This window comes from Mauremys mutica, chromosome 24, assembly GCF_020497125.1.
Source record: "Mauremys mutica isolate MM-2020 ecotype Southern chromosome 24, ASM2049712v1, whole genome shotgun sequence".
NCBI lineage: Eukaryota > Metazoa > Chordata > Testudines > Geoemydidae > Mauremys > Mauremys mutica.
The window spans coordinates 8,605,373-8,629,500 of NC_059095.1; the positions used below are offsets into that span (position 1 = coordinate 8,605,373).

The following is a 24,128-nucleotide window of genomic DNA, read 5'->3' on the forward strand; positions in this document are numbered from 1 at the left end:
GGGGGGGGGACCAGAGAACAACAGGGTCTGTCTGTGTCCAGCAGCCTCAATAATGAATCCCCTTCATGTCCATCGAGCGCAAGGCCTGTCTCTCTTCTCCCACAGGGAACCCTCCTAATTCCACAAGCATTTAAATCCCCGCTGTCCTCCGGTCTCTGACCTGGGCTCGTCATCCTGCGGCGGGGGCTCTGGCAGCAGGTTGGGAAAGTTTCGGTATTTCCCCGTCCCTACAGGCCAGTGCTCTTCAGTGCCCCCGCTGCCCGTGCCCCTCCCACAGGGTGGGACGTGTTGGTGCGTGTGCCCTGAGACCTGCTGAAGCTGTCCCGCCCCTTCCCCAGCCAGTCCTTTGTGGATTGTGCCATGAGTTTCTCTCTCTCTCTTTTTCCAATTGCTTCTCAGCCCTAGAGCCACGTAGCAGGGGACCAACCGAGTCTGGGACCGTAGAAATGTTCAGTGCAAAGAGGACCTGGGGGTCGGGGTGGGTGCATCGGGTCTCTAGTATGAAGGCGGCATGTGTGTCTGGCACATAGATTGGCCTTTACATGGGGCAACAGACAATAAAGACCCGGGGTGGGAGATGCTTTTGACAGTCCAAACACCTTTTAGCAATGAAAGGCTCTAGAACTGATCCTGCTTTTTTATTATTTTTTTTTCCTCGTCTCTTCCCAGCCCTTGGTGTCCAAAATGGCTGGTGGCGTGGACGGCCCCATCGGGATCCCGTTCCCCGATCACAGCAGCGACATCCTGAGCAGCCTGAACGAGCAGAGGAACAACGGGCTGCTGTGTGACGTGGTCATCTTGGTGGACGGTCAGGAGTTCCCCACCCACCGCTCTGTCCTGGCGGCATGTAGCCAATACTTCAAGAAGCTCTTCACCTCAGGGTTAGTGGTGGACCAGCAAAACGTATACGAGATAGACTTTGTGAGCGTGGACGCCCTGTCGGCGCTGCTCGATTTCGCTTACACCGCGACCCTGACCGTCAGCACTTCGAACGTCAACGAGATCCTCAACGCCGCCAAACTGCTGGAGATCCCGGCGGTAACGGAGGTTTGCACGGATCTCCTAGACAGGAAGATTCTGGCCAAAAATGACCAGATGGATTTAGTAGATCAAATTGATCAAAGGAACCATCTCAGAGCAAAAGAGTACCTGGAGTTCTTCCAGAGCAACCCCATCAACGGCCACCAAGGCAACTTTCCATGGACCAACCAAGACTTGAGAGACCTTCAGAGACTGAACTTCCAAGGGCAAGAGGACGAGGAGGAGCCGGATTGTAACGGCATGGACTTCTACTCACAAGCCCCCCCAAACGAAAGACCAAAGGTGAACGACGGTGACCCTGACAGCAACCATGCCATGTGGCTGGAAAGAGAGGAAGAGGAGGCCCCGGGAGCCTTATTCCCATCTTCCCAGAATGGACATTACAGTGGACACAGCCTGACGGCACAAGGAGAAGAGGAGGCAGCTCCAGGAGGTCACCTGGACCAGCAGGAAGCCAGCAACTCTCCCAGCTTTGTTGCTGGGGGAGCGGAGGCTGAGGAGGCTGAGGCTAGAGAGGTGGACGGTCTGGCCGCCAGTGCCCTGCTTCAGCAGATGATCAGTTCCGTGGGAAGGCAGCAGCTGGGTGAGGACGACCAGAAGGACGACGACGGGGTGATGGATTATTACTTGAAATACTTCAGCAGCTCTCACGAGAGCGACGTGTATCCGTCCTGGTCCCAGAAGGTGGAGAAGAAGATCAGGGCGAAAGCATTCCAGAAGTGCCCCATCTGTGACAAGGTGATCCAAGGGGCTGGCAAGCTGCCCCGCCACATCCGCACCCACACGGGCGAGAAACCCTATGAATGCAACATCTGCAAAGTCCGATTCACCAGGTGAGGGGCAGAGGGGGGCGGCGAGGGCGGCAGAGGGGTATTGCACAAGCCGGCTCGCTGCCTACGGGCACGGGTGGGCGTGGGACGGCTCAGCCTTGCACAATCCCCCGCTGCCTGCAGTGAGTCATTTCCTTTTCGATGGGCAAGTGACGAGTGATTTTTTTTTTGGGTGCCCGGTTTGAGAAACCCTGACTTAGAAAGTGCTGAGCTAGCCATCGAGCTAGCCACCCTTCTGGAAACTGGGGGCCCTTCCACGGTGTCAAATGCCCCGAATCTCTATAGTCCCTGATAAATCTTGGCCATGCCTGGGATTTGCAAAGGGGGCCAGTGGGGGTTGGGCATCTGGAGGAGCTTGGATTCCCTAGCAGAGTCTCCCACCCCATATCATATCCATCCTTGGGGGAGTAGATTTCTTTGGCCAGTGGGGGCTGTTTAATGTAGATGACCCTTGAGAAATGGCCCCTTCTAAAGACTGAAACATCCAGAGCCTGGTAACTGCAAAGTGCCCTGAGCAGAGCTGCCGCTGCAGCCACCTGGTGATGCTGGATCCGAGGAAGGGATCGGGACTGTCTCTCTCCCTCCTTCCCTCCTCCCATTTAAAAAAAATCAACTTTTTGTGGCCCCCTAGGGGCATGGGTTGTTTCAGCCCCATTCCTAATCCGGGTCTGCCTGGGCTTCCCTCTGCCACGGGTGTGCCGAAGAAAGGGGATATTGTTCGAGTTCCTCTGGTTCACTTTAGTCCACGTGTTACAAAGAGGCCTCCTCTTCGCAGTCTTCACGTCTGATTGCGGCGTGAGGCCGGGGTTCCGCCCAGACCTTTCCGCGCTGTGCCAAGCGACTGCGTGGGCTGCCTGACAAAGAAGCCAAACAGCCTCGCCCGCTCAGCCTGCTTTCTGCTTACGCAAATAGTCCTGGACTCAGGAGCACCAACGGGGTTCGAGTCCCGTGTGGAGCCTTGGGGTGGGGGAGGAGGAGGATCGAGCCAAGAAAACGCTGAGCTCATGGGCCTGATTCTGATCTGCCCCCTGCTGGTGTAAATCAGAAGTGACTGGGTAAGGTGGAGCAGCAGCCTCATGGGTGAGAGCGGAAAGCGGCCGAGGGGAGAGGACACATCACACCCAGTTCTCCTTGATTTCCTTTGAGTGGGAGCCTGAGGAGTAGGTGCTGAGCCGCCCTGAGTCCCTCTGAAAGCGAAGGGAGCTGCACCTGCTGGAGTGTGAGCAGATGTGGCGCAGCGACCCGCCCGGCCATGCAGCGGGGAGAGGGCCCCGCATTTGTTAGCTGTGGCATGCAGCTAGGGGGGCCAGCTGTGCCACTCCTGTAACCCACTGGGCCAGATCTAGCCCTGGAGTGGGCCAGGCATTAGCCCTGACCGGCGGGCGAGAGACGCCTCCTGCCCCTGCCGGTGAATCTGCCAGCAGGGAGAGCGCAGAGTCATGGAAAGCAACGCGTCTGTGGTATGCATAGGGGTGTGTGTGCATGCAGTACGTGTACACGCGAGTGTGCGCTCACACACCCGTGAGCCAACCCACCTCCTTCTCAGAGGTGCTGTTGAGAAGCCGGAGGATGTGTCCGTCTTCTGAGCATGTCCAGGTTGAAATGCAGACGGCCACTGTCTGTTGCTAGATCCTGCCTGCCTGCTAGCTACAGAGTGTGCGGGGGGGTTGAGATTGGTGGGAGCCCAGTGCCTGCCTTGCTGGTGTGAGTTTGGAGAAAGATTTGATGATGAGGCAGTGCAGCCTCATCGCTTTTTGATCTCTCTCTCCTGCTGTGTGGCTGTCACACACACACACACATGCTGCCCTGAGCCCAGCCTGCATTTATAAACAAGGCTGGTGCCTAATACGCTACGGCCGAGTTTCCAGACTGAAATCCAGGAAGCCCGTATGTGGCCCCAGAAACCCCAGAAAACAGGACATCTATAGCCTGGGCTGTCTCCCGCCATGTCCTCTCTGCCCCTTCGTTAGCAAGGATGCCCTTTAATTGCAGCCCCAATGTCACAGCTGTCCCAGGAAGACCTGCTGTTCCACCCCCTGTTTACGACTGCAGTTTGTTGACCTCAGAAATGCTAAGAAATCCTGACTGGTGTCCCGCTCCCCTCCTGCTCTGCTCATCTGACTTGTGCCTGTCGGTCTATCAGATGTTTCATTGCTCAGTGTGAGGTCCTGACGGCTGGGCGTTGGTCCAGCCAGGCCAGGAACATTTGTGTCTCTTGCTTTTTACTGTAGTTCTGATCCTTTCCAATGAAGGTGAGCAGAGCAGCTGGGTTCTGCTGCCTTCCCTTTGACCTCCTCAGTGATGCCACCTCCAGGGCTGCAGCCTGGATTTCCCATGAACCCCTCTGGGTGCTGAGTCACCGTGTGCTTTCCTGTGCCTGTCTCCTACAGCTTCCCGCGCGCTCCGCCCCGCCACTCCCTTCGTTAAAGAGACTGGGGCAGGCTAAAGCTCATCTGTTAAAAATAAAGGGCCTTAGCTGTGCTAACAGTAATAATTAATAACAAATTGGCCGTACTGTGACAGCTGCTAACAGATCAGGGATCCGGGTATGCTGGGCCCTAGGTAATAAGGGTAATAATTGGAGATATACCAATCTCCTAGAGCTGGAAGGGACCTTGAAAGGTCATCGAGTCCAGCCCCCTGCCTTCACTAGCAGGACCAAGTACTGATTTTGCCCCAGATCCCTAAGTGGCCCCCTCAAGGATTGAACTCACAACCCTGGGTTTAGCAGGCCAATGCTCAAACCACTGAGCTATCCCTGCCCCTCTATATACACAGGGTGAGAGAGAGTCCTTAAGAGCTTACAGTTTAAAGAGGCAGGGCGGACAGAACGGGGGTCAGCAGCAGAACTGTGGATACAACCCTAGTCCCCCGAATGCCAGCGCAGTGCCCTACCCCCGCCTCTCGGAGAACACCCTAGATTAATAAAACGGGCACTTGGAAATAATCTAGTTTGCTCATCACCTTTCGTTCCCCTTTCGCTCAGCTTGGAGAATTGCACAGGGCGAGTCAATCTGACGGTAGTTTCTAGTCAATTTCGCTTTTGGGGTTTCCTGCACTAGCCCAGTGAGGAATGTTGGGGGGAATCATAAAAGAACGGAAAATCATTTAAAAAAAAAATTTGATTACTATTCGGTTTTTAAGAAAACCTTTTGGCTTAAACAATGTTCCTTTAACTGGAGCCAATGCAAGAACCACGTAACCTATTGCGAACCTACAGGGCGGCCTTTTCGAAACCTGTGCCCATTTCTTCCCCGTGTGGGGCCTGTCCAAAGACCAGCTGTTGACTCCTCCCGAGCACCTCAGTTCTTCCGAAAAACGTTCGGCAAAGCTCTGCGGTTGCGCTGGCTCGTTATAGTCTGCAGCAGAATTTTCACCAGTACATATTCTCCTTCTTTATTATCGGCCTGGGATAGGGCCCCGTTGTGCTGGGTTGCTGGACGACCCCGCCCGAAAAGCCTGTGCGTGCCCCGAAGCCCCACCAGGATAAGCAGGCCGCTCCAGGAAGTTGTGTGTGTGGTTTGTGTGTGAAGATGAGCGTTTTGGAGGGGATCTAAATCCTCCAGTGTCAGAGCATGAGCCAGACCCTAACTAATGGGGTTGGGAGAAAATTTCCCAGGGGCAGGGTATCCCATAGCTGTTGAGGGGGGAAGGGGAGTTGTGGAACCATTCTCGAAACCAGCTGATGTTGACCGTAGTAGGTGACAGGCTATCGGCTGGATGGACCCACGCTCTGCTCCGGTGTCCCAAACAGGGATACGTAACTCTGGATTCCTGCACCCCCGGTCGCAGGACCGTCTCCACGGCAGAAACTGTCGGCACATGGTTCACATGCGGCTAACTCTAGTGGGGAGTTTGGGGACGTGGACGCTCGGCCACCAGCTTGCATCACGCAGGCTACCAGGCGGTGGCCCTCTCGGCTAGGCTAGGGGAAGGCTCCATAGCCCGGTCTCGCGGAGCTGAGTCAGCTCGTTCCCTGTGGGAAATCTCCCAGTCCTTAGCACTGCCAGCCCCGAGGGATCATGCTCCCCAAGTCGCCACGGGTCTGGGGGTGGGAGGGTCAGCGCATGGCAGGGTGGGGATGGAAGGTTCCCCCTCTGGTCGCCACATGTCTGGGTGAGGGAGAGATGCCAGGTGGCGGTGTGGGAGTGAAGGCTCCCCCGAGCCACCCCCAGTCACCATGCGTCTGGGTGTGGGAGGGTTGCTGGGTGGTGGAGGTGAAGGTTCCTCCCCTGGTCACCACATGGTGGCATAAAGGTGAAGGCTCCACCCACCCCACCCCGCCCACCGTGTGGCAACCCTGCGTTCAGGCGCAGAATCCCTGCCCCGTCCCTGACTCCATCTCTCTCTCCCGTGCAGGCAGGACAAGCTGAAAGTTCACATGAGGAAGCACACAGGTGAAAAGCCTTACCTGTGCCAGCAATGCGGGGCTGCTTTTGCTCACAACTACGACTTGAAGAACCACATGCGTGTGCACACTGGCTTGCGGCCTTACCAGTGCGACAGCTGCTTCAAGACTTTCGTCCGATCCGACCACTTGCACAGGCACCTTAAAAAAGATGGGTGCAACGGCATCCCATCCAGAAGGGGGCGCAAGCCCCGGGTCAGAGATGTGAGCGGCCTGCCCGCCCCCGCAGGGAACCCCGAAGACGGAAGCTTCGAAGCTGGTGGCGAGAGACAAGAATCACAGGAGGACACCGTGCAGAAAAATGGCCAGGAGGAGCACTTTGAAGATAGTTCTAACAATGAAGCATCAGGAAGATTGAATGTAGCGGAGGGGTCGTCAGAGGGTAACACACAAGGACTCTCCTAAACCAAAAAAAAAAAAAAAAGTGTCACAAAATCTAGTTAGTACTTTCCTCCGATTTCTCCTTAAAATATTTCTCTCCCTTTTTAAAAGATTATATATATATATATATGTTTCCAATCTTCCCACCATAACCAGTCCCGTGGGGACACCTCTAATAGCTAAGGACCTTTCGTTGGAAGGCAGATGCTTAGGAAGTGTGAGATCTGGAGGGTTGAAAGGTTGGTCCATAACATGGAAAGAAGCTTCCATGCAAATCCAAAGCTTTTATTTTGTGTCCAGACACACTTTAAAAAATGGCAGAGATGCATCTATTTAAAAAAAAACCAGAAAAATTCCAAAAGGTGAATAGGTTCTTCCTGGACAGTCACTACATTTTGTGCCTCCGTCTGACTGGATGGGAAAGAATTGAGTGCAGCTTTCTCTCCACTGGAAAGTGAAAGCTCCTGATGCCTGAGATGGTCTTGTGGTGATCGGGGATTTGATTCTGCCGTAGGGAGTTCAGATCCTTTCTGGCCTGATGCTGAGCGAAGCTGGCTGAAATCGCCTGGTGCACAATTTTTATAATGATAATTGGGTGGGGGGGGAACAGATGATATTTTACATATTCATTTTTAAAGAATGATTGCTCCTGCCATGTGGGTGGGTGAACAGAATTTTGCAAGGCTGCTCTGAGCCTCAGGTTTGAAATGCCTAGATGCCAGGTGAAACTGCTCCTCTCCCCAGGAGGTTTAGATTGGCGCTTCGTTCCCGATTGGGAGGCAGGGCTCTCGTGTTCAGTCGTGGCTCTGCCACAGAATTGCTGGGTCAAGTCATTCTCCCTCTCCGGGGCACAGCTTCCTCAGCTGTAAAATGAGGTCAATGCTGTTTTGTGTGAGGTTTGGGAAGTGCTTTGAGGTCCAGGGCGTGCGCGTTGTGATGAAGGGGCGAACTCCTTCCTTGGCAGATAAACTAGTCCATTCAGGGGTTACTATGTGAGGGTCGCTTGGACAAAAATGGCAGCCCTCTCTGCTCTGTGCAAAGATCTTTGGGGCACTTTTCCTGAGGATGTTTGCAGAGCCCTCACCCATCCATTGGGCAGCACATGTTTATGCCTCACTTTTGTCCTCACCCCAGAGGTGGCTGCATTTCCATGAGTGCTGCGTGTATATAGTCTGTAATGTGTTGTAGCATTAAAGGCCCTGTTTTAGTAAGGTAGCCTTGTGGCTACCAAACCTCTCTCTCCCTAGCCCACTGAAAACCCTGAATCGGGCAGGAACCTGAGCAATCTAATCAAATTCCAGGCAACCTCTGACGGAATGGGCTAGTTCTGTACTTTGATGACTTGTTGCCTGGTCCTATGCTTGGCAAATTGTGCCCCAATAGGAGAGGAGCACAGGGTAAATTTTTGCTAGATCAGATTGTTGCCTCCTGAACCCGAACCTTGCCTTTCAAGATGCAGCGATTAGTCAGTCCTCCCTGTTGAGTCAGACTCTCTGATACTCCCCTCCCCCAGAGCTGGAGCTCGAGCCCCCTCTGGGATGTAGCAGGATTTTTCTGTATCTTTGGGCCTGCCGGGAGTTAAAGATCAGTAACTGACAAGAGGGGGTGTTTAGTCTTTTGCCACCCTGACGTGGAATGGACAGCGCCTGTGTGATCGCGCTTTTAGCACTTGTTAACAGCAGCTTTCACCCCAGGATCTCAAAGCACTTCATTAGATGGTTCTATTAAGTAAAAGAATCTCTCGGAGCAAATCCCCCAAGATTTTAAGAATCAAATGAGAGCACCCTAAAAGCAGTTAAAACTGAGCTTTTGGGGTTGCTTTTTTTTTTTTTAAAGGGTTATTTAAGGTTTCCCTGAAAGGTGCGCGGAGTCTTTCTGGAGATTGAAGCTGTTGGGATGGGAAAAAAAAGCACTCTGGGGCTGCTACTCCTTTAAGGCTTTGGAGTTGGGGTTTGGAATTTATCTCCTCTGGGGACCTCAGGCTGGGCCATTTAAATGCACAGGCGTCTGGGATGGGTAGTTCTCCATCAGACTGGCACCAATGTATTTACTGTCCTGCAGAGGCAAAGCTGAATTTATTTATTTGAGTAGCGGGCACTGATAGACTGGCCCAGGGGATGTGCACAGAGCTAACGTGGTGGGGTGGAGGAGACGGGCACCGGGGCTGACTGCACCTCAAGGCCCGGCGTCCTCTCCTTGCTGCGGTTGCTAGGAGAGCGCCCGAAGCGTCACCCGGTGCCCGGTTTCAGTCCCCAAAAGATGCGGGCGTGACCTGTGTGTGAGATAATCAGAATCGCAGGCTAAGCTGGTCCAAAACAGGCCACTGACTCCTTGACACGAAGGGGTTCAGGGCCTAATGGTTACACCAAGGCCTCTACAACCCTCTGCTAGACCTTGAAAGTGGCTTGTAAATTACTCCCACTGTCCTGGGGCCCAGGTGGCCTCGGGTCTTTGGTCTGGTCCACGCCCAGGGTTTTGTACCAGTATAACTGTGTCAGGTAGGGGTGTGACTTCACTGAAGTAGTTATGCCAGTACAATGCCTACTGTGGATACAGTGATAACAGTACAAAGAGATGAGAAGGGAAATAAGCAATACTGGTATAAGCATCTTTCTACCAGTAAACTGCATCCACATGAGAGGGTTTGTACCCCTTTAACTATTCCGGGACAGGTAAAGGGGTCCAGTGCCCTCATGTGGACACTGAAGGTTGTTGGTGGTTGGTAACCAGTCCCAGGCCTACGATCTGAAACCTCTTACACGGGTCAGTCTCAATCAATCCCTATTCCCCAGCTAGATAGAGAGTCAAGTATGCAGATATAAAGTAAATATTGGTGTGTATTACCCAGCTCCTCCAGCTTAGCAGAGTCTAGAAAGGGCACCTTTCAGCCATTCTCCTGTTTTTTAAATGCACAGTTCAAAATGAAAAGAGATTCTAGTCCTTTTATTTTGAAAGCACTTTTTAGATTTTATTTTAATTTTAAAGCGAGAGCAGGTTTGGCCGAATGTAAACTGGAGAGGGAGTGAGAGGGGAGTGTGTGAACTGGGGGGTGGGGGGGGTGTCGGGGAGAGAAAGATGGATGTTTATTTAATGCAGAAAAAGCAATAAAAATTTAAAAAACCATTATTTAAAAAAAAACCATAAAAAAAGCAACCAAGAAGTCTTAGCACTTTGCGATGGAACGGGTACTTCGAAATCACTTTATCTTAATTTAAAAAGCAAAAGCGAAACATGTTTACAAGTTGAAACCAACTTCTATGGAAAAAAATTATTATTAAAAAAAAATTCCTAAATTTATTTTTGTAAGAAAAAAAATGTGTATATATATATTAAAAAAAAAAACCCACAAAACCCAAACCTAGGCAGAATCCCACGTCTATTTCATGGAATAATGAAACAAAAAGATATCCAATGAGAGGAAGGATGCTAATTAGGTTCTGTGACATGACCTGAAAACAAACCCCTCAGAAGTGATTGCACTTCACAAAACGGAAGCTTGAATATTAGGCAGGAATCATGGGTGTTTTTGTTTTTGTATTTTTTCCTTCTATTTTCCTTTTTTTTTTTTTATTTGTCTGTTTGTTTCTTAAATGTCTTATAGCCAGTGCTAGCCCAGATGTCTCTCCCACCTCTCCCCGTGCCCCTCCCGCCCCCAGGAGCATCTTAGCTTGTGTAGCAAGGAGGAAAGAAAGCGTCTGAACTGCTGGGTGATGTAGTTGATCTGGGGGGAAAGGACTATGGGACGGGGTCAGCCCCTGCGATCTTCCTTGTTTCATTTCTTCTCCGAGGGTCACTCAGCCAGGCTTGGGTAGATGATGAGATACGTCTCCTGGGTAGAGTGCTCCAAGCCAAAAGCATACTCCATCTTCGAAGCTAATCTAGCGGTTCCCAGCTCTGCCTCCTGCCACAGCAGTAGACGTGCTTCTAGTATGAAGCAGGGATTCAGGTTTGAAGTCAATTTGTTGAGATCTAATTCAGGATAGAGACTTTTGCGGCTTGATGATGCACGTAAACTGTCGCCCTCCCCGCTCTCTGTGAGCCCTGTGACTATTCCAGAATCAGATGTTCGGAGTGGAGCGGGGGGGGAACCCACCTTACAAATTAAATACAGAGAAAATAAAGTGTCAAAAATAATATCCCCCATTGCTTTTCTTTGCTAACCGATCGGCTGGTAGCCAGATCTTTGCCCCACGGGAGCGCCCTCCTTCTGGCGTAATGTAAAAACCAAAAAAAAATTTCACAGCAAGGAATTTTTTTTTCCCAAGAATAAAAAGGGGACAGAACCCGGCGCTCCTGAATCAGCGTTTCCCCCAGGGTTTAAGCCCAGCCTTACTGTCTGAGCGCAGGCTTGCTCCAGGAGACGCAGAAAACCCTGTGCTGGTGCCTTTGCTTTCAGGCTGTTCCCAGTGACAGAGCGCGAGGCTGGGCTCGGATGAGCTGTAAGATCAGTGCCGAGGAGATAAACTGGGGAGAATGTGCCCTGCCCTCAAGGGGATGGAATTGATGACCTAGGAGGTCTCTTCACCTTTGACTCCTGATGCCATGACAGTTGAGATCCATTTTACTGAGATGGCTCAGTAGTCAGCTGCATTTAGTGCTGGAAGCAGGTCTCCCATCTGTTAAACCGCAGGGGTTGGAGGGTGTCAGTCAGCTGAAATGTACATCCACGCAAGGGACCATATCAGTCCTCACGCAGCAGCCAACTAAGGGTGAGTCTGAAAATATCCTGCTGCCCCAAATCCAATCCCAGTTTCTCCGTAGTGTTGGCAACAGCGCAGATGCTGGGTCCTTTCTCCGCGCTGTAAAACACCTTAATCCTGGCCCCTGCCTTCCCATCCCAAAGAGAGCGGAGTGGAGTGTCCCATGACCCGGGCACTAGCTGAATGTGGCAAGCCACCTCTTCCAGGGATGAACCTCTGCTTAGCACTGGCTACCTATTGCATATGCAAAAACTAGTGTGGACTTGTAAATAGACAGTTACTTGAGGTTCTTTATTGTAATCAAAAGTTGTGGTATCTCTTTTCTCGTTTGTGTTACCCCTTCTCCCCCCCCCACCTTTTAAAGCTTGGGTTTCTCTCCAAACCTCCTTCTGCCATTTCGGGGGGGGGGGTAGGGAATCCCCACCATCACCACCCCCTTCCAAAATGGACAGCAAAAAAAAAAAAAAAGTCTCAGGATTCTTGTTGGAGAGAGTGAGTCAGACACCTATATTCCTTGTAAGAAATGAGAGCAGGCCTGGGGGTTTGACAATCCCAGCCTGCCCTGCGCGGCCCCCCCCCCTTAAATATCTTGGAGATCCCACGGTGAGCTGCTTTGGAGGTGCTCTCTGCCTCTGAGAATGAGCAAACAGGGGTGGGGCTGTTCTTAAGGGCAAGTCCCGTCCCCTCCTCTGTGAAATCTGAACAGCAGAGCTGGAGCCTGAATTAAACGCCGAGATCTTGGTTCCAACCCCAGGGCCCCCACCCAAACCAGAACAATCCCACACTTTGGGAAAGATCCCCTGGGGAGCTGGAGCAGAAAACTCCCTGGTCAGTCGGTTAACCATGGGGATCTGGCGTTCTGGTCTGTGGTTTGGGTTGGGCTCCATCTCTGCTACAAGACGGGGGTATCCTTCCATCCCTGGAGAAACAGAGGGCAGCTTCCACCCGATGTAGGATGGCACTACAACTGCCCTCCACGGCCCCGGACCCACATCCTGCCGGTGTCCTCTCTCCAGAGCGAACCTCCTCTCTCTGTCCCCCTGGGGCCCCTTGGCAGAGGTGGGTTTGGAGGCAAGTCAGCGATGGCGTCTGAACAGAGATACCGCACCTTATTTGTGATATGAGATGCTTTTACCTTTATTAGAGAGCCGGGGAGCTGCCGCGTGAGCTTTGATTGATACAAGAGTGCCGGCAACACTTTAGCACAAGCCTTGATAAGTTTGCACTAAAAACCAACCAACCGATCTTCTCCCTTCTCCGTGTAGGGAGGCGTGGCCTCCAAGTACATTCTGCCTTAACTTCCTCACCTGTCTTACGCTATGTACCAACTGACGGTGGACAGACTAGTGCATGCAAAACCTCCCCAATCATATACTGTATATAAGCATTGATTCTTCTTGTTGTTAAGATGATTCTTCTTCTTTTGAAATTCAGGTTGTGATAAAGTGTTGCCAAAGATACTGCTGAATTATGACGTTTCAGGAAAAAAAAAAACCCAACCCCAAACCCATAACTCCTACGAAACAAACAGACGACACAGCGGACTTTTTTAGTACTGCCTCTCTTTGTTTTCTTGGTACAAAACGAACCATGTAATTTCAGTAGTGGTATAACTGTGTGTGTGGGTATGCGTGTCTCAGACAGTGGTTTCCCCTAGGCTGAGGGGGCTCCTGGGTTGTCCAGCCACCCAAGATGGGGCTTTATCCCCCTGCTGATCAGGAGTGGGGGTTTCATGGGGGCCGTTTGAGAGCTCCACTGCTTTTTTGGTCTAGCCGAGGATCCTAATTGCACAGACATGGGTTGGACTGGGCTCCAAGCAGGACGAACGCCCTTGGAAGTCAGCCGTGGACGTGGGCTCCGAAACAGGCCTGGGGTTTTTGACACTAAAGATGAACATCTGTGTGGTCCCATCACCCTCTAGCGTTGTGAGAGGAAAGCACAGATTGTCCAATGCATCTGTCCCGCTACCCGCCCCCCCCGTCTAGAAGGAAACCTGCAGAGACACGCATACTGTCCCATGTCGCCCCGCCGTGGTGGGAACAGAGAAGCCACCTCCGCTCTAGGAAACCATGGATGTGGGCTGCGCCCAAGGCTGTCAGGCTCACGGAGGGAATGCTGTTGTCATTGTTTGAAGTTATCTCCTCCCTCCTTTCCCTTCTCGTCCCCCTCCCTCCACCCCATATGAAACCAGTGAATGTAAAACCGTGACCGTGGCAGAGGCGCGGGCAGAGCTGCCCAGCTGTGGTTGTAAAAGATCCTGTTTGCGTCCGGGCCTAACGGCAAGATCAGAACCGTGAGTTCCAGCGACTTCTTCAGTCAATACCAAAGTATACTCCACCCTCACCGCAGCGCTCTCTGGGGGGGCGGGAGGGGGATTTCTGACGGGACCCCTTTGATCCCTTCCCATCTTCGATTGGCCGCTGACCCAGCCCTCCTGGGGAACTTCCTGGGGGTGTCGAACCGGCAGGTGTCGGGTGGGCCCAGCTGCTCGTGCTGCGGTAGCCGTCTGACGTGAGCGTGGGGTGTATTTTCCTCTCCGTTTGTTGTGCCGCATGTGTCAGTTTCCTTTTTGTGCTTCCCCCCCCCCTTCTCCGAGCTCCTTTTAAAGATGCTGCATCTTCTTGCTTAAACCCTCCCCCGGTCTCCGTTGGACCCACGGGTCAGTCGAAGGCTTTGCCTGCGGAGGCGGAAAACCAGCCACGCCCAGATAGAGCTTTGGCTGGGTGGGGGAGGCCCTCACTTCTGAATTTTTGCGGGGGGGCGGGGAGAGGAAGGAGGCGCAGCTAAACCATGCGGTGGGGGTGGCACAGCTGCCCCCACCCATCGCTGTCATGGGGGAGCATCACACGTCCCCTCTGCCCTGGTGTGGTTGCAGCCGAGGCCGCTGCCCGTTCTTCCAGCCCAGCCCTTGAGTCGCCTCCTGCTCCCGAGCAGGGGGCTGAGGAAGGAGCCCAGACTCATTTCTCCCAGTTCTGAAGGCAGGAAGAGGGATGCAGCATCTTGGAGGGCAGGAGGTTTCTTTGCACTAACGGGACCCATTCGACTCCGTGGGAAGTTGTTCTGTTGCACGTGTGACCGTGGCTGTTCCGAGGGGAGCCCAGGCTGTTGGGGAATGGGGAGCGGGCCAGGCTGGGGGAACCGCGTTCCTGGCGATTTCCCTCATTTCTAGGGGGCGGATCTCTGCACGCACAGGGCCCCTTTTCCTTTAGCATCTGCTGGTTAATGCTGCGAGGGAATTTTCTCCCTTCTACCCCCTCCCCTCCAAAGCTCACCAGCCACAGCTACTCGGAGCCTGGGGAGCCCAGCTCCAAGGAAGAGGGGGGTAGGTTGAAAACCCGGAGGGAGAGTTCAGCTGTGGGGTGCGGCGGGGGTGCATGGAGGTTTCTGAACAGTGCAGGTATTAAGCCATTGAGACAGCTCCTCAAGGGATGGGTGGATTCTCCGTCACATGGTCTCTTTAAATTGAGCTTGGCTGTCTGTTTCCAGTCAGATTACACCCTTGTGCAGCCCCCAAGCTGCCGGCTGGAAGCAGGAATGGTTAGCCTGGGCGACCATAACAGTCCCTTGAAATCAACAAACCCACGTAAATCCCTAGATCATCCCAGAACATTCGGGATGCTCAAAATAACCCCATCTTGAGCCCACCTGTCAGGTTAGCAAACCAAAAGCTCTGCCTGTATCCTCAAAATGCCGGTGGGAGGAGCGTTCAGGAGGCCTGATTCGACTATTTAAAAAAAAAATCTATATTTATATTTTTGATTTATTATGAAAGTTTTATTTAAATAAAGAGGAACACTTTTTAAAGAGCAGGTAGCAGATTTAGCTTCCTAATTGGGAACCTGTGGCTAGTGTTTGTACTGCCTGGGACGAGATGCTGTATTGAAGTTATGTTTTCTAAAAATATATGTATACACACACACACAGATTAATCTTTAATCTGAGGTGGGTAGATTTTAAACTCTCCCATCACCTCCCCAGAAATCAACTGATTTGCCACCAGGAGGGAGAAAGAGAATATTAAGAATAGGGTCCCATTTCCTGCGTCTTTATATATAAACAAACAAAAAAGATTTCTATATATAAAGCACTCGCAAGTTTCATCAGTTTTATGTGTAAACTACTTTGTGTGGTATCTGGGTAATGAGCGAGGCACAGAAAAGCACAGAAAAGACATTCCATAGATTGTAACTTTGGTAGTTCTTTATAAAGTGTGGGAGACGAGAAAAAAAATAATAAAAAAATGCACTTTTTGGGGGCGTTTAAAAAAAATAAAAGATATATATTAAAAATATAAAAATGCAACAGTTTTTTCTTCTTGTATATCAGAACCACTAAAACCCAGCCACCAGGAAAGTAACAATCTGCCCGTTACGTACCTGGGGGGAGCTTTGGGTTTTTTTAAAACTTGTTTAAAATCAGAAGAGAGAGAAAAGGAAAAATCCAGCTATAGGCTAAAACGTGAGGCGAGCTAGGGTCCGGGTGGGACGAGAGGCAGCGGCTAACACGTGCACGCCTGGCATGTCACCAGATTCATGGCGATTCCAATCCTGTGGTGCTCTCAATCCCATTACTATGCCCCAATATTTCCCCCTGCTTTTCTCAGGGGTGGGAGTTTAGGCCCCATTGTTCGCCCCAGAGCAGGGAGGCTGGCGCCTCTAATGGCCTGGAGGCCTGGGACGGACTCCTTTGCACCAGGGTGAATGTCACCCTGGGATCTGAGGCCGGGCAATGACCCCCGGCTGTGGCATTGAGCTGAGCGGGTGCACAGGCCTAGCGGATCCGCAGGGAACGTGGTGCTAGTCGCTGCCACGAGCTAGTGGATCAGAGGGGGAGAACAACCCTCAGCCCCCCATCCTGGTCGCCGGCTGGCGTAAATCACCCGTGGCTCTCTGGCCTGAACGCAGGGAAGCCGATTTACGCCAGCTGGCCTGCAGCCGGGCAGGGGAAATGGTTCTGACGGGTGTTTTCATTGGAGCTGATTTCCCTGTGGGTCGATTTTGCTTTTATTTGGGTTTGGGCCGGGCGGGCCCCGGCCCGGCAGAAGGAGGTTTGGAGCTTTGGTAACTAGGTTGCTGTTCTTGGATTCCCCCCAGCGCTGAGCTGGGAACGCAGTTGGGAGGCGGATGGAGATGGGGGTTTTAGATCCATGCTCTTGGCTTTACGGTGGCTGAAGGAGGGCAGGGGGTTCTTTGGATGGGGCCATTGCCGGGTCATTTGCCTGCATCCTGCTCCTGCAGCTCACTGGGCATTGACTGCCGGCTCTCTCTGAAAGCTGCCGGGCTCACCCAGGTCCTGTTTGCCGGGCACCTGGTGCCTGGACTTGTGGCTTGTTTCACGGCGACCAGCCACGTCGGACTCTGCCCGGCGCCATTCATACAAGGGAGCTGATCCCATTCGCCCCGGACGTGGGGCTGGCAAGTCAAATCCCAGTGCTGAGGAAGCCGAGCGTAGGTGGGGGCGGAGGCAGGGCTGCTTCTCAGACCCACCGCCCCAGCGGGTGCCTGAGCCCACTGAAGATTAGTCCCCAAGACTGTGGGGCACAATCCTCAGCTGACGTAAATCCGCATCGCTCGGTGGGAGCCAGTGGGGCGCTGCTGGTTTCCGCCAGCTGAGGATCCAGCCGTGGGTCTACACTGGGAAAACGCCTTGGGTTGGAAAGCGGGTGACCGGTGTGGCTTTTCCCCGACACTGCGCTCCTGTCCGCGTTCTCCCCTGGACCAGTGTGGATCCGTCCTGGCTGGTTCCCGTTGGAGCAGAGGGCACAGCGAGGTGTCTGCAACAGGGGGTGTTGATCTCAGTCCTGGCCCATTCCCAACCCCAGCTGGAGGGAGGTCGGGAGGGGCTGGTAAAGTTTTGGGGGCCGAACTCTACCCAGTGGTACCAGGTCAGTGGCTGGCCTCCTGGCTGGGAAGCTGGAATAGACTCAGAATCTGGCCCTTCGGTAGTCCTGGTACTGGAGAGAGGCACGTTTCTCCCAAGCTACGCGGGGCTAGTGACAAAATAACTCCGAGCACTTTGCCTGAAATATTAGGTCCCATCTGAGGTTCTGCTCGGCATCTGCTGGGTTCTAATGCAAGCGGCGTGTGCCAGGCCTGGCCAATTCTGGACTGGCTTTGGCCAGCAGAGACAAGGCTTCAGTGAGCTCAGGGCCCGACTGAGCCAATAGATTTGCAGAAGTTTGGGATCCTTCACCCTTCTGCCCCCCCACACCGGGGGCAAACACCCACCTGTCCTGCCCTGTACTAACTGCTGGGAGACACGTCTGCCAGGTGCGAGTTACCCCCCCCCCCAGGAGCTAACTGCCTGGGCTGATTTCTTTGTTCCAGTTGGGTGTGGGGCCGACTAACCTGCCTGCAATTCGAAACGACGGACCCCTAAGGCTCCCTGCCAGTTTGTTTCTATCCCAGGCCCCAAGATGAACCCCAAAGTCCTTTTGCAGGGAAAACGTGCATGGAAGTGAGGCCTGGAGGGTCGAAGAGGCCAGTGGCAGCGAGCCTGGGAAGGGGACGGGGGGGTGGCACTTAGGTTGGAAATCAGGCGTTTGACTTCCTGGCTAACGGCCAGAGTGGACTTGCCTCACCACTCGCTTCCGTTGGGTTTTTCCCCCTAGCGAGCAGTGATATGCTGAGGAAGGGAGCGTTTTCAGTCACCTTCCTGGGGTGGAGCCACTTGTTTTAAACTGGCTCAGTTTGGAAGCAGGCCTGAATCCCCCCCCATCCGCCCTAGAAGAAAGAAACCAACCAATGACTCCACCCCAGCCCCAGACTAATCAAAGACCCCGACTAATTTTGCCCAGGACGTGGCGGCAAAAATGCATCTTCCTGGCAAACACCCTTTTAAAACCCAAGCGACGAGGTGAGCGAGGTCGTCTCTCGTATAGGCCCCGGTTCCGGGAGCGGAAAAAAGTCCAGCAGTTGGGCTCACCCCACAGCTGTGTGGCTCGAACGCTTGGCTTGCTTCCCGCCAGCCGCTGGGCCGAGAGAAGAGGTGACCTCGCCCTCCTTGTGGCCCGAATAGCCAGGGCCTGACACCGCTGCAAACACCCATTTTAAAGTCAGGTCAGGTGTCTTCCCCGCCCTGCCCATCTGCTGAAACGGACAACGACCCCCCAGGATGCTCCCTCCTGTAAATGGCGGAGTGCAGCAGCGCCAGACTTCACTGCCGTTCCTGCTCCAAACTGCAGAGGAGGAGGCGAGCCGCGCTGGCTCTCCGATGGCCTCGAACCCGTCTTCACAGTCCCGGGACCCTCGGCGCTCGTCTGCTCTAAGCGCCGGCAGTTAACGGTGACGCTCGGTGGGCTGCCCGGAGACGGGGGCTCAGGCCGATTCCGGTGTCGCTTCGGGCTCCCCCACCTCACTGTGTAGCCGGCGTGGCTCCTTTAGGATTCCACTAGTGACAGATGGTCAGGGCGGCTGCTCACGCCCGAAGGGAAGCGGGCTGGCGAAGGTTTGCTGGGAGACCTGGGTATTATTATTCTTCTTTTATTTTATTAATCGATGTCCAGGCCGGGGCAGCCACCACTAATTTCAAGCCTGCGCAGGCCGCGTGCCCGTCCCCTGGCTTTTCTGTCTGTAAGGAGACGCCAGTTGAAACGCTGCATTTGATTCTTTTCTACTCTTGTTCAGGTTTGGTTGCTGACTAAAATGAACTCAATTGTACGTTCCTTTCCATCTATTGTACTGTAATAGAGAAATGGTCATTTTTGCACTAATAGATTGTTTTCTCTCTGATTTCCGGCATCTGCTCCCTTTACTTGTGTCCGACTCTCATTCCCGTGGCCGCTACCTCGTGACCATTGGCGTTCACTGCTCGCACGTGGCTCCGCCTGCGCGGGGAGTCGTGGTGCACGCCCTGGCGGCCGGCTCCCGCATCCAGCATTCCTGCGGCAGGCCCTATGCGAGCGCTAGGGGACCTGAGAGCTCCAGAGCTCTCCCAGCGCCTCCTGCTGGGAACTGGCCCCACAGACAGTGCTCCTGCAGCGCCTCCTGCTGGACGCTTCTTCACAGACGCTGCTCCCACCCCAGCGTGCGCTGGGGGAGGCGAGCCTGGAGACGCTCTGAGCGCCCGCCTCTCCTGCCACGTCTCCCCTAGAAATCAGCTTTGCCACCCCGCTCCCGAGAGCCTCTGCCTTGTGAGGGGGAGGGGAACTCAAGTGCCACAGCCCCACCTGGCTCGCCCAGCCAGCTCCAGCAGCGTAACAGCTTCCGGCCCCCCCCGGCCCCCGAAGGAGCGAGGCTGGAGCATCGCTACCACTCACCGTCCACTGGGGGGCTCCAAAACAGCAGGACCTCAGCAGGGGCAGGGGCTCGCACCCCCCCCACCCCTGGAGCCTCCAGCAGCCGGCGCGGGGAGGGGATGCACCACGCTGGATGGTGCCGTGGTCAGGGTGCGAGCCGGGGGGGTCAGGAGGTCTCCGTTCCAGGCCAGGGCTGCCACAGCCGGTCGGTGCTGTGACCTGGAGCAAGTAACGTAGACCCTGGTTCCGCAGAGGGCCCTGCCTCAGCGGGGGGCCGTGCTGCAGGAGACGGTGGAACGGGGCAATATAAGCACCTCTGGGAGGCGCCGGCTGGTCTGTGGCTGAGCCCCTGCCCCCGGCTCTGCAGTGCCTCCTTGTGGTGGGCGGTGGAATAAACCCAGCTAGCAGCCGGTACCTGGCAGTGGTCAGCGGATGGACCCTGCTGGCTGGACCATGGCGGGGTTTCCTCCTCAGCCCGGCTTCTTGCTTATTTACTGGGTGACACACTGTGGCTCATCTTTGCTTATTGGCTTTAAGGAGCTTTCCCGGCTCTCAGCACGCTAAGCCGCTTGTCGGCGCTGGCCAGAAGTGCGAGGTGATGCTGCTGATGCCGGGATAGAAGCACAAAGCATGAGTCTAATCCTCATTTTGCTCAGATTACTGCCTGAGCGGCTGCTTAATGCTCCCCCGTGCAGCACGCTAAGGAGCTGGGCCGGACCCGCTGCTTAGCACGGGCCAACCTGTCACCCAGCGGGAACGCGGCAGCATATGGCACGGGCTTAACGAGCCCCCGGGGGCTCAGCTGTGGGCCATGGCCAGGAGGCAGCAGCCACGCTGCCGGCCCGTCACAAGAGGGAGGTTGTGCAGGGCCGGCTGGCGCGCCGAGGCCCAGTGCAGCCAGGCGTGGCTCTGCTAGAGGGCCCACGGGCCATAACGTCGCAACAGGCCAGGGACGCCGTGTCCTGAGGCACAGGATGGGGAACGTGACATGTCCATGAGCAGAAAGGAAACTGAGGCCTGACTTGCATTCCACTGTGCCCCGCCCCGCCCGACTCCCTCAGCCTGGGACAGAACCCAGGAGCCCTCCCGCCCCCGCCTGCTATATGTCAGGCGTCAGTTTCGCAGCAGCGCCAGGCCTCTCCCTGCCTCGGCGCTCGGCCCAGCATCGTGTTACCCCCAGGAATGGATTCGCCCTGACGTGCAGCCTCCGGGCCCCACTCCACCACCACCAAGGCCCCTCTCAGTTGTGTGCTGCACCTGGCAGGGGTCGGGCCAGTCTCATAGACGTTAAGGTCAGAAGGGACCATTATGATCATCTAGTCTGACCTCCTGCCCAACGCAGGCCACAGAATCTCACCCACCCACTCCTGTAACAAACCCCAACCTATGTATGTCTGAGTTACTGAAGTCCTCAAATTGTGGTTTAAAGACCTCAAGGTGCAGAGAATCCTCCAGCAAGTGACCCATTCCCCACGCTGCAGAGGAACGCGAAAACCCCCCAGGGCCTCTGCCAATCTGCCCTGGAGGAAAATTCCTTCCTGACCCCAAATATGGGGATCCGCTAAACCGTGAGCAGGTGGGCAAGACTCACCAGCCAGCACCCAGGAAAGAATTCTCTGTAGTGACTCAGATCCCACCCCAGTCACGCTCCCCTCCCTCTCTCTGCGGGGGGCTTGTGGTCAGCTTTCGCCCCCGGAGCGCAGCCCCAGCGTGGCAGTGGGCAGCGTAGCCGTGGGCAGGATGCAGGGTGGCAGGGCCAGGCATGGCTGTGCTGGTTACACTGGGGTCTGCCCGGCCCTGGCTGGCTGAGTGCCCCACGCATTAAAACCCTGCAGCTGCTCAGCCTCGGCTGTGTGTTGGGGGGGGGGGGGTGCTGCGTGGGGCGGGGTGAACAGGACACAGCTGTGTTATGCTTACATAACTAGCCACACAGCACGAAGGCCCGTGAAACGCATGGGATTGGGTAACACTTCCTGCCTGCCAATCCCCTTGGCCTTTGACCAACGTCTGGCCCCCCCTCCCACGAGGCGGCCAATGGCAGATGCAGGTGAAAAGCCATCGCCCCGGGTGGAGCGTGAACCAGAGCCCAGCCGGCCCCTCACTCGCTAGCCTGGCCTCGCATAGGCAGCATGGGCCATGCTTAAGCCCTGGCACTTTCTGGCTTGGCAGTTCAGAGCCCCGGCACCTCTGGGCCTGGCAGTTCAGAGCCCGGCACCTCTGGGCCTGGCAGTTCGTAGCCCCGGCACCTCTGGGCCTGGCAGTTCAGAGCCCGGCACCTCTGGGCCTGGCAGTTCAGAGCCCGGCACCTCTGGGCCTGGCAGTTCAGAGCCCGGCACCTCTGGGCCTGGCAGTTCGTAGCCCCCGGCACCTCTGGGCCTGGCAGTTCAGAGCCCGGCACCTCTGGGCCTGCTGCATCAGTTATTAATGTAAAAAGTTGCTTGAGTCCCGGCCCCTCTTTCGTTTTCATTAAGCTCTGGGTGTACCGGATCCCGGGGCAGACATGGCAGAGGCAAGACTCAGCAATGGCGTCTCCGACAATGAGCGGCAGGGTGCGAACGGGCGAGACGGGCGAGGAAAGAGGCAGATGGTCTGGGGCCAGCCCAGGACTCAGGGGTTAGGGCTCTTTGCTGAGTGACCCTGGGCAGGCCACCTAGACCCACATCCTCAAAGGGATGTAGGCGCCTAACTCCCATTGGACCCACTGAGAGTTAGGTGCCTCAATCCACTGGAGGAGCCAGGCCGCAGGCTCTGTGCGCCTCGATCCTGCCCCATGGGGACTACAGTTCTGCCCGCCCTCCAGGGGCCAGGGGAAGCGAGGGGCATTACAGATTGGCAAGCGCGGCAGGGGGAGACGCCCCAGCACCGGGGAGCCCCTGGTTCACATGGCCCTGAGTGCTGCATCGTCAGCCTCACTAACATGTAGCTTAGCGTCTCTAGGACGACAGGGCTGCTGGTGGGACAGTAACGCCCAGGGGCCCCAGACAGGAGCAGGGCGCTGCACGGACCCCGAACGCGACAGTCCCTGCCTGAGGGATGCGGCCTAAAGGGGGCGGGATGGGGAGGAAATTGCTCAAGGATCCAGCACTAGGATTGGAACTCAGCTCTCCCACGGCCAGCGCATGGCCCTATGCCCCGGGCAGGCGGCCTCCCTCTCGTGGGGCTCAGCTGGTCTGAAGATGGCGGCCATGCAACTACAGGGCTAGGTTAGGGGAGTCAGGAGCTGGCTCTTTACCTACAGAAACGGCTCCCCAGGGGAATCTCTGCAGCTCTGCTCCGCCTGGGCTCTGCCGCTGACCTTAGACAAGTCACTGCCCTGCTCGCTGCCTCGGTTTCCCCACCAGTACGCTGGGACAATGCTACTGACAGGGGAGGTTGGGGGTTTTGGATGGGAAGGGGCTTCCTCCTAGTGCCAGGCCCCAGGAAGTCCAGCCTAAGCTGGGTGTTGGAGGGAGACAGGCAGACACCAAAGGCGCCGGGGGTGATGCTGCAACCCACCCCACGTGGCAGCACAGCTGCCCTCCTTTCCCACCACGGCCTGGCACAGTGTAGCAGGGACAGCGGCTGGAAAGAACCAGTGAACCAGACAGTGCCGGCGTGGAGACAGCTACGTGACCATGGGCTCATCCTGCGGGGGTGAGACAGGCCCCGGCTACCCCCGGACACAGAGGGGGGGCACCCAGCCCCTCTCGAACGCTGCTCCTGCCCATGCGGGGGAACCGTGGTTTGGCCCTGCCAGGCGCCTCGGTTACCAAGTGTTTATAGCCTTGTTCTGACGGGAATCCCAGGCCCGCGGTGCCAGGCCCTGCCCACACCCAAGGGACAGGCTGTTCCTCCAAGAGCTTGCCCCGGTGGGAACAGGGTTAGAATCACAGCTGGCCGTCAGGGTTAACCAGGGCGACTGTGGTAGCAGGGGGAGGGGGCTTTGGTTACAGGTCTCACCCCGGGGGGAAGCAGGGATAGATCCACCCAGGACCCTCTCCAGGTGCAATTCCAAATACCCCATGGCAAAGGCTGGTGCACAAAGCAGCCATGGGGGCGGGGGAGACAGGGACTGGTTTGAGACCCAAACTCATTTCCCAAAGGCCCCCACCCAGGTAATGAGGTAAAAGCCCTGTCAACACTGGTTCTCCACTTGCGAGGTAACTAACTCCCTTCTCTTCATGTGTCAGTATAATGATGCCTGCAGCTGTAAGTTTTCACTCCATGCATGTGAAGAAGTGGGGTGTTTTACCCACAAAAGCTTATGCCCAAATAAATGTTAGTCTTGAAGGTGGCACCGGACTCCTTGTTGTTTTTGTGGCTGCGGCCTAACACGGCGACCCCGATACCTGAGGTAAAAGCGGCAATTCCCAGCCTCTGCCGTGACCGCCCACTCCCCCCATGTCGTGAAGCCAGGACCCTCCTTCCATGAAGCCAGTTGGGAAGGGCAGGGGGACCCCTGGGTGCAAGGACCCCTTCGAGAACAAAACTAGCCCCAAGCCTGCAGAGCGGGGGGGGACCCGGGTGAGAAAGCGGGAAACCTTTTTTTCCAG

General features: G+C 55.2%; 1 protein-coding gene across 7 annotated transcripts in view; it reads left to right on the plus strand.

Annotated features, from left to right (window-relative positions):
- ZBTB7A (zinc finger and BTB domain containing 7A) overlaps positions 1–15,651 on the plus strand; it is a 36,744-nt gene extending 21,093 nt beyond the window's left edge. For 3 of the 7 annotated variants that reach the window (XM_044998425.1, XM_044998423.1, XM_044998427.1), the window contains exons 2-4: positions 106–198; positions 670–1,874; positions 6,231–15,651. In XM_044998425.1, coding sequence (XP_044854360.1) covers positions 685–1,874; positions 6,231–6,684 — 1,644 coding nt within the window. In that variant the 5' untranslated portion in view covers positions 106–198; positions 670–684 and the 3' untranslated portion in view covers positions 6,685–15,651. Of the gene's footprint in view, positions 1–105; positions 199–669; positions 1,875–2,646; positions 3,029–6,230 lie in introns of those variants that run through there. The other 4 variants (XM_044998428.1, XM_044998426.1, XM_044998424.1 and 1 more) reach the window with 2 other exon arrangements.
- Positions 15,652–24,128: the final 8,477 nt, after the last annotated feature.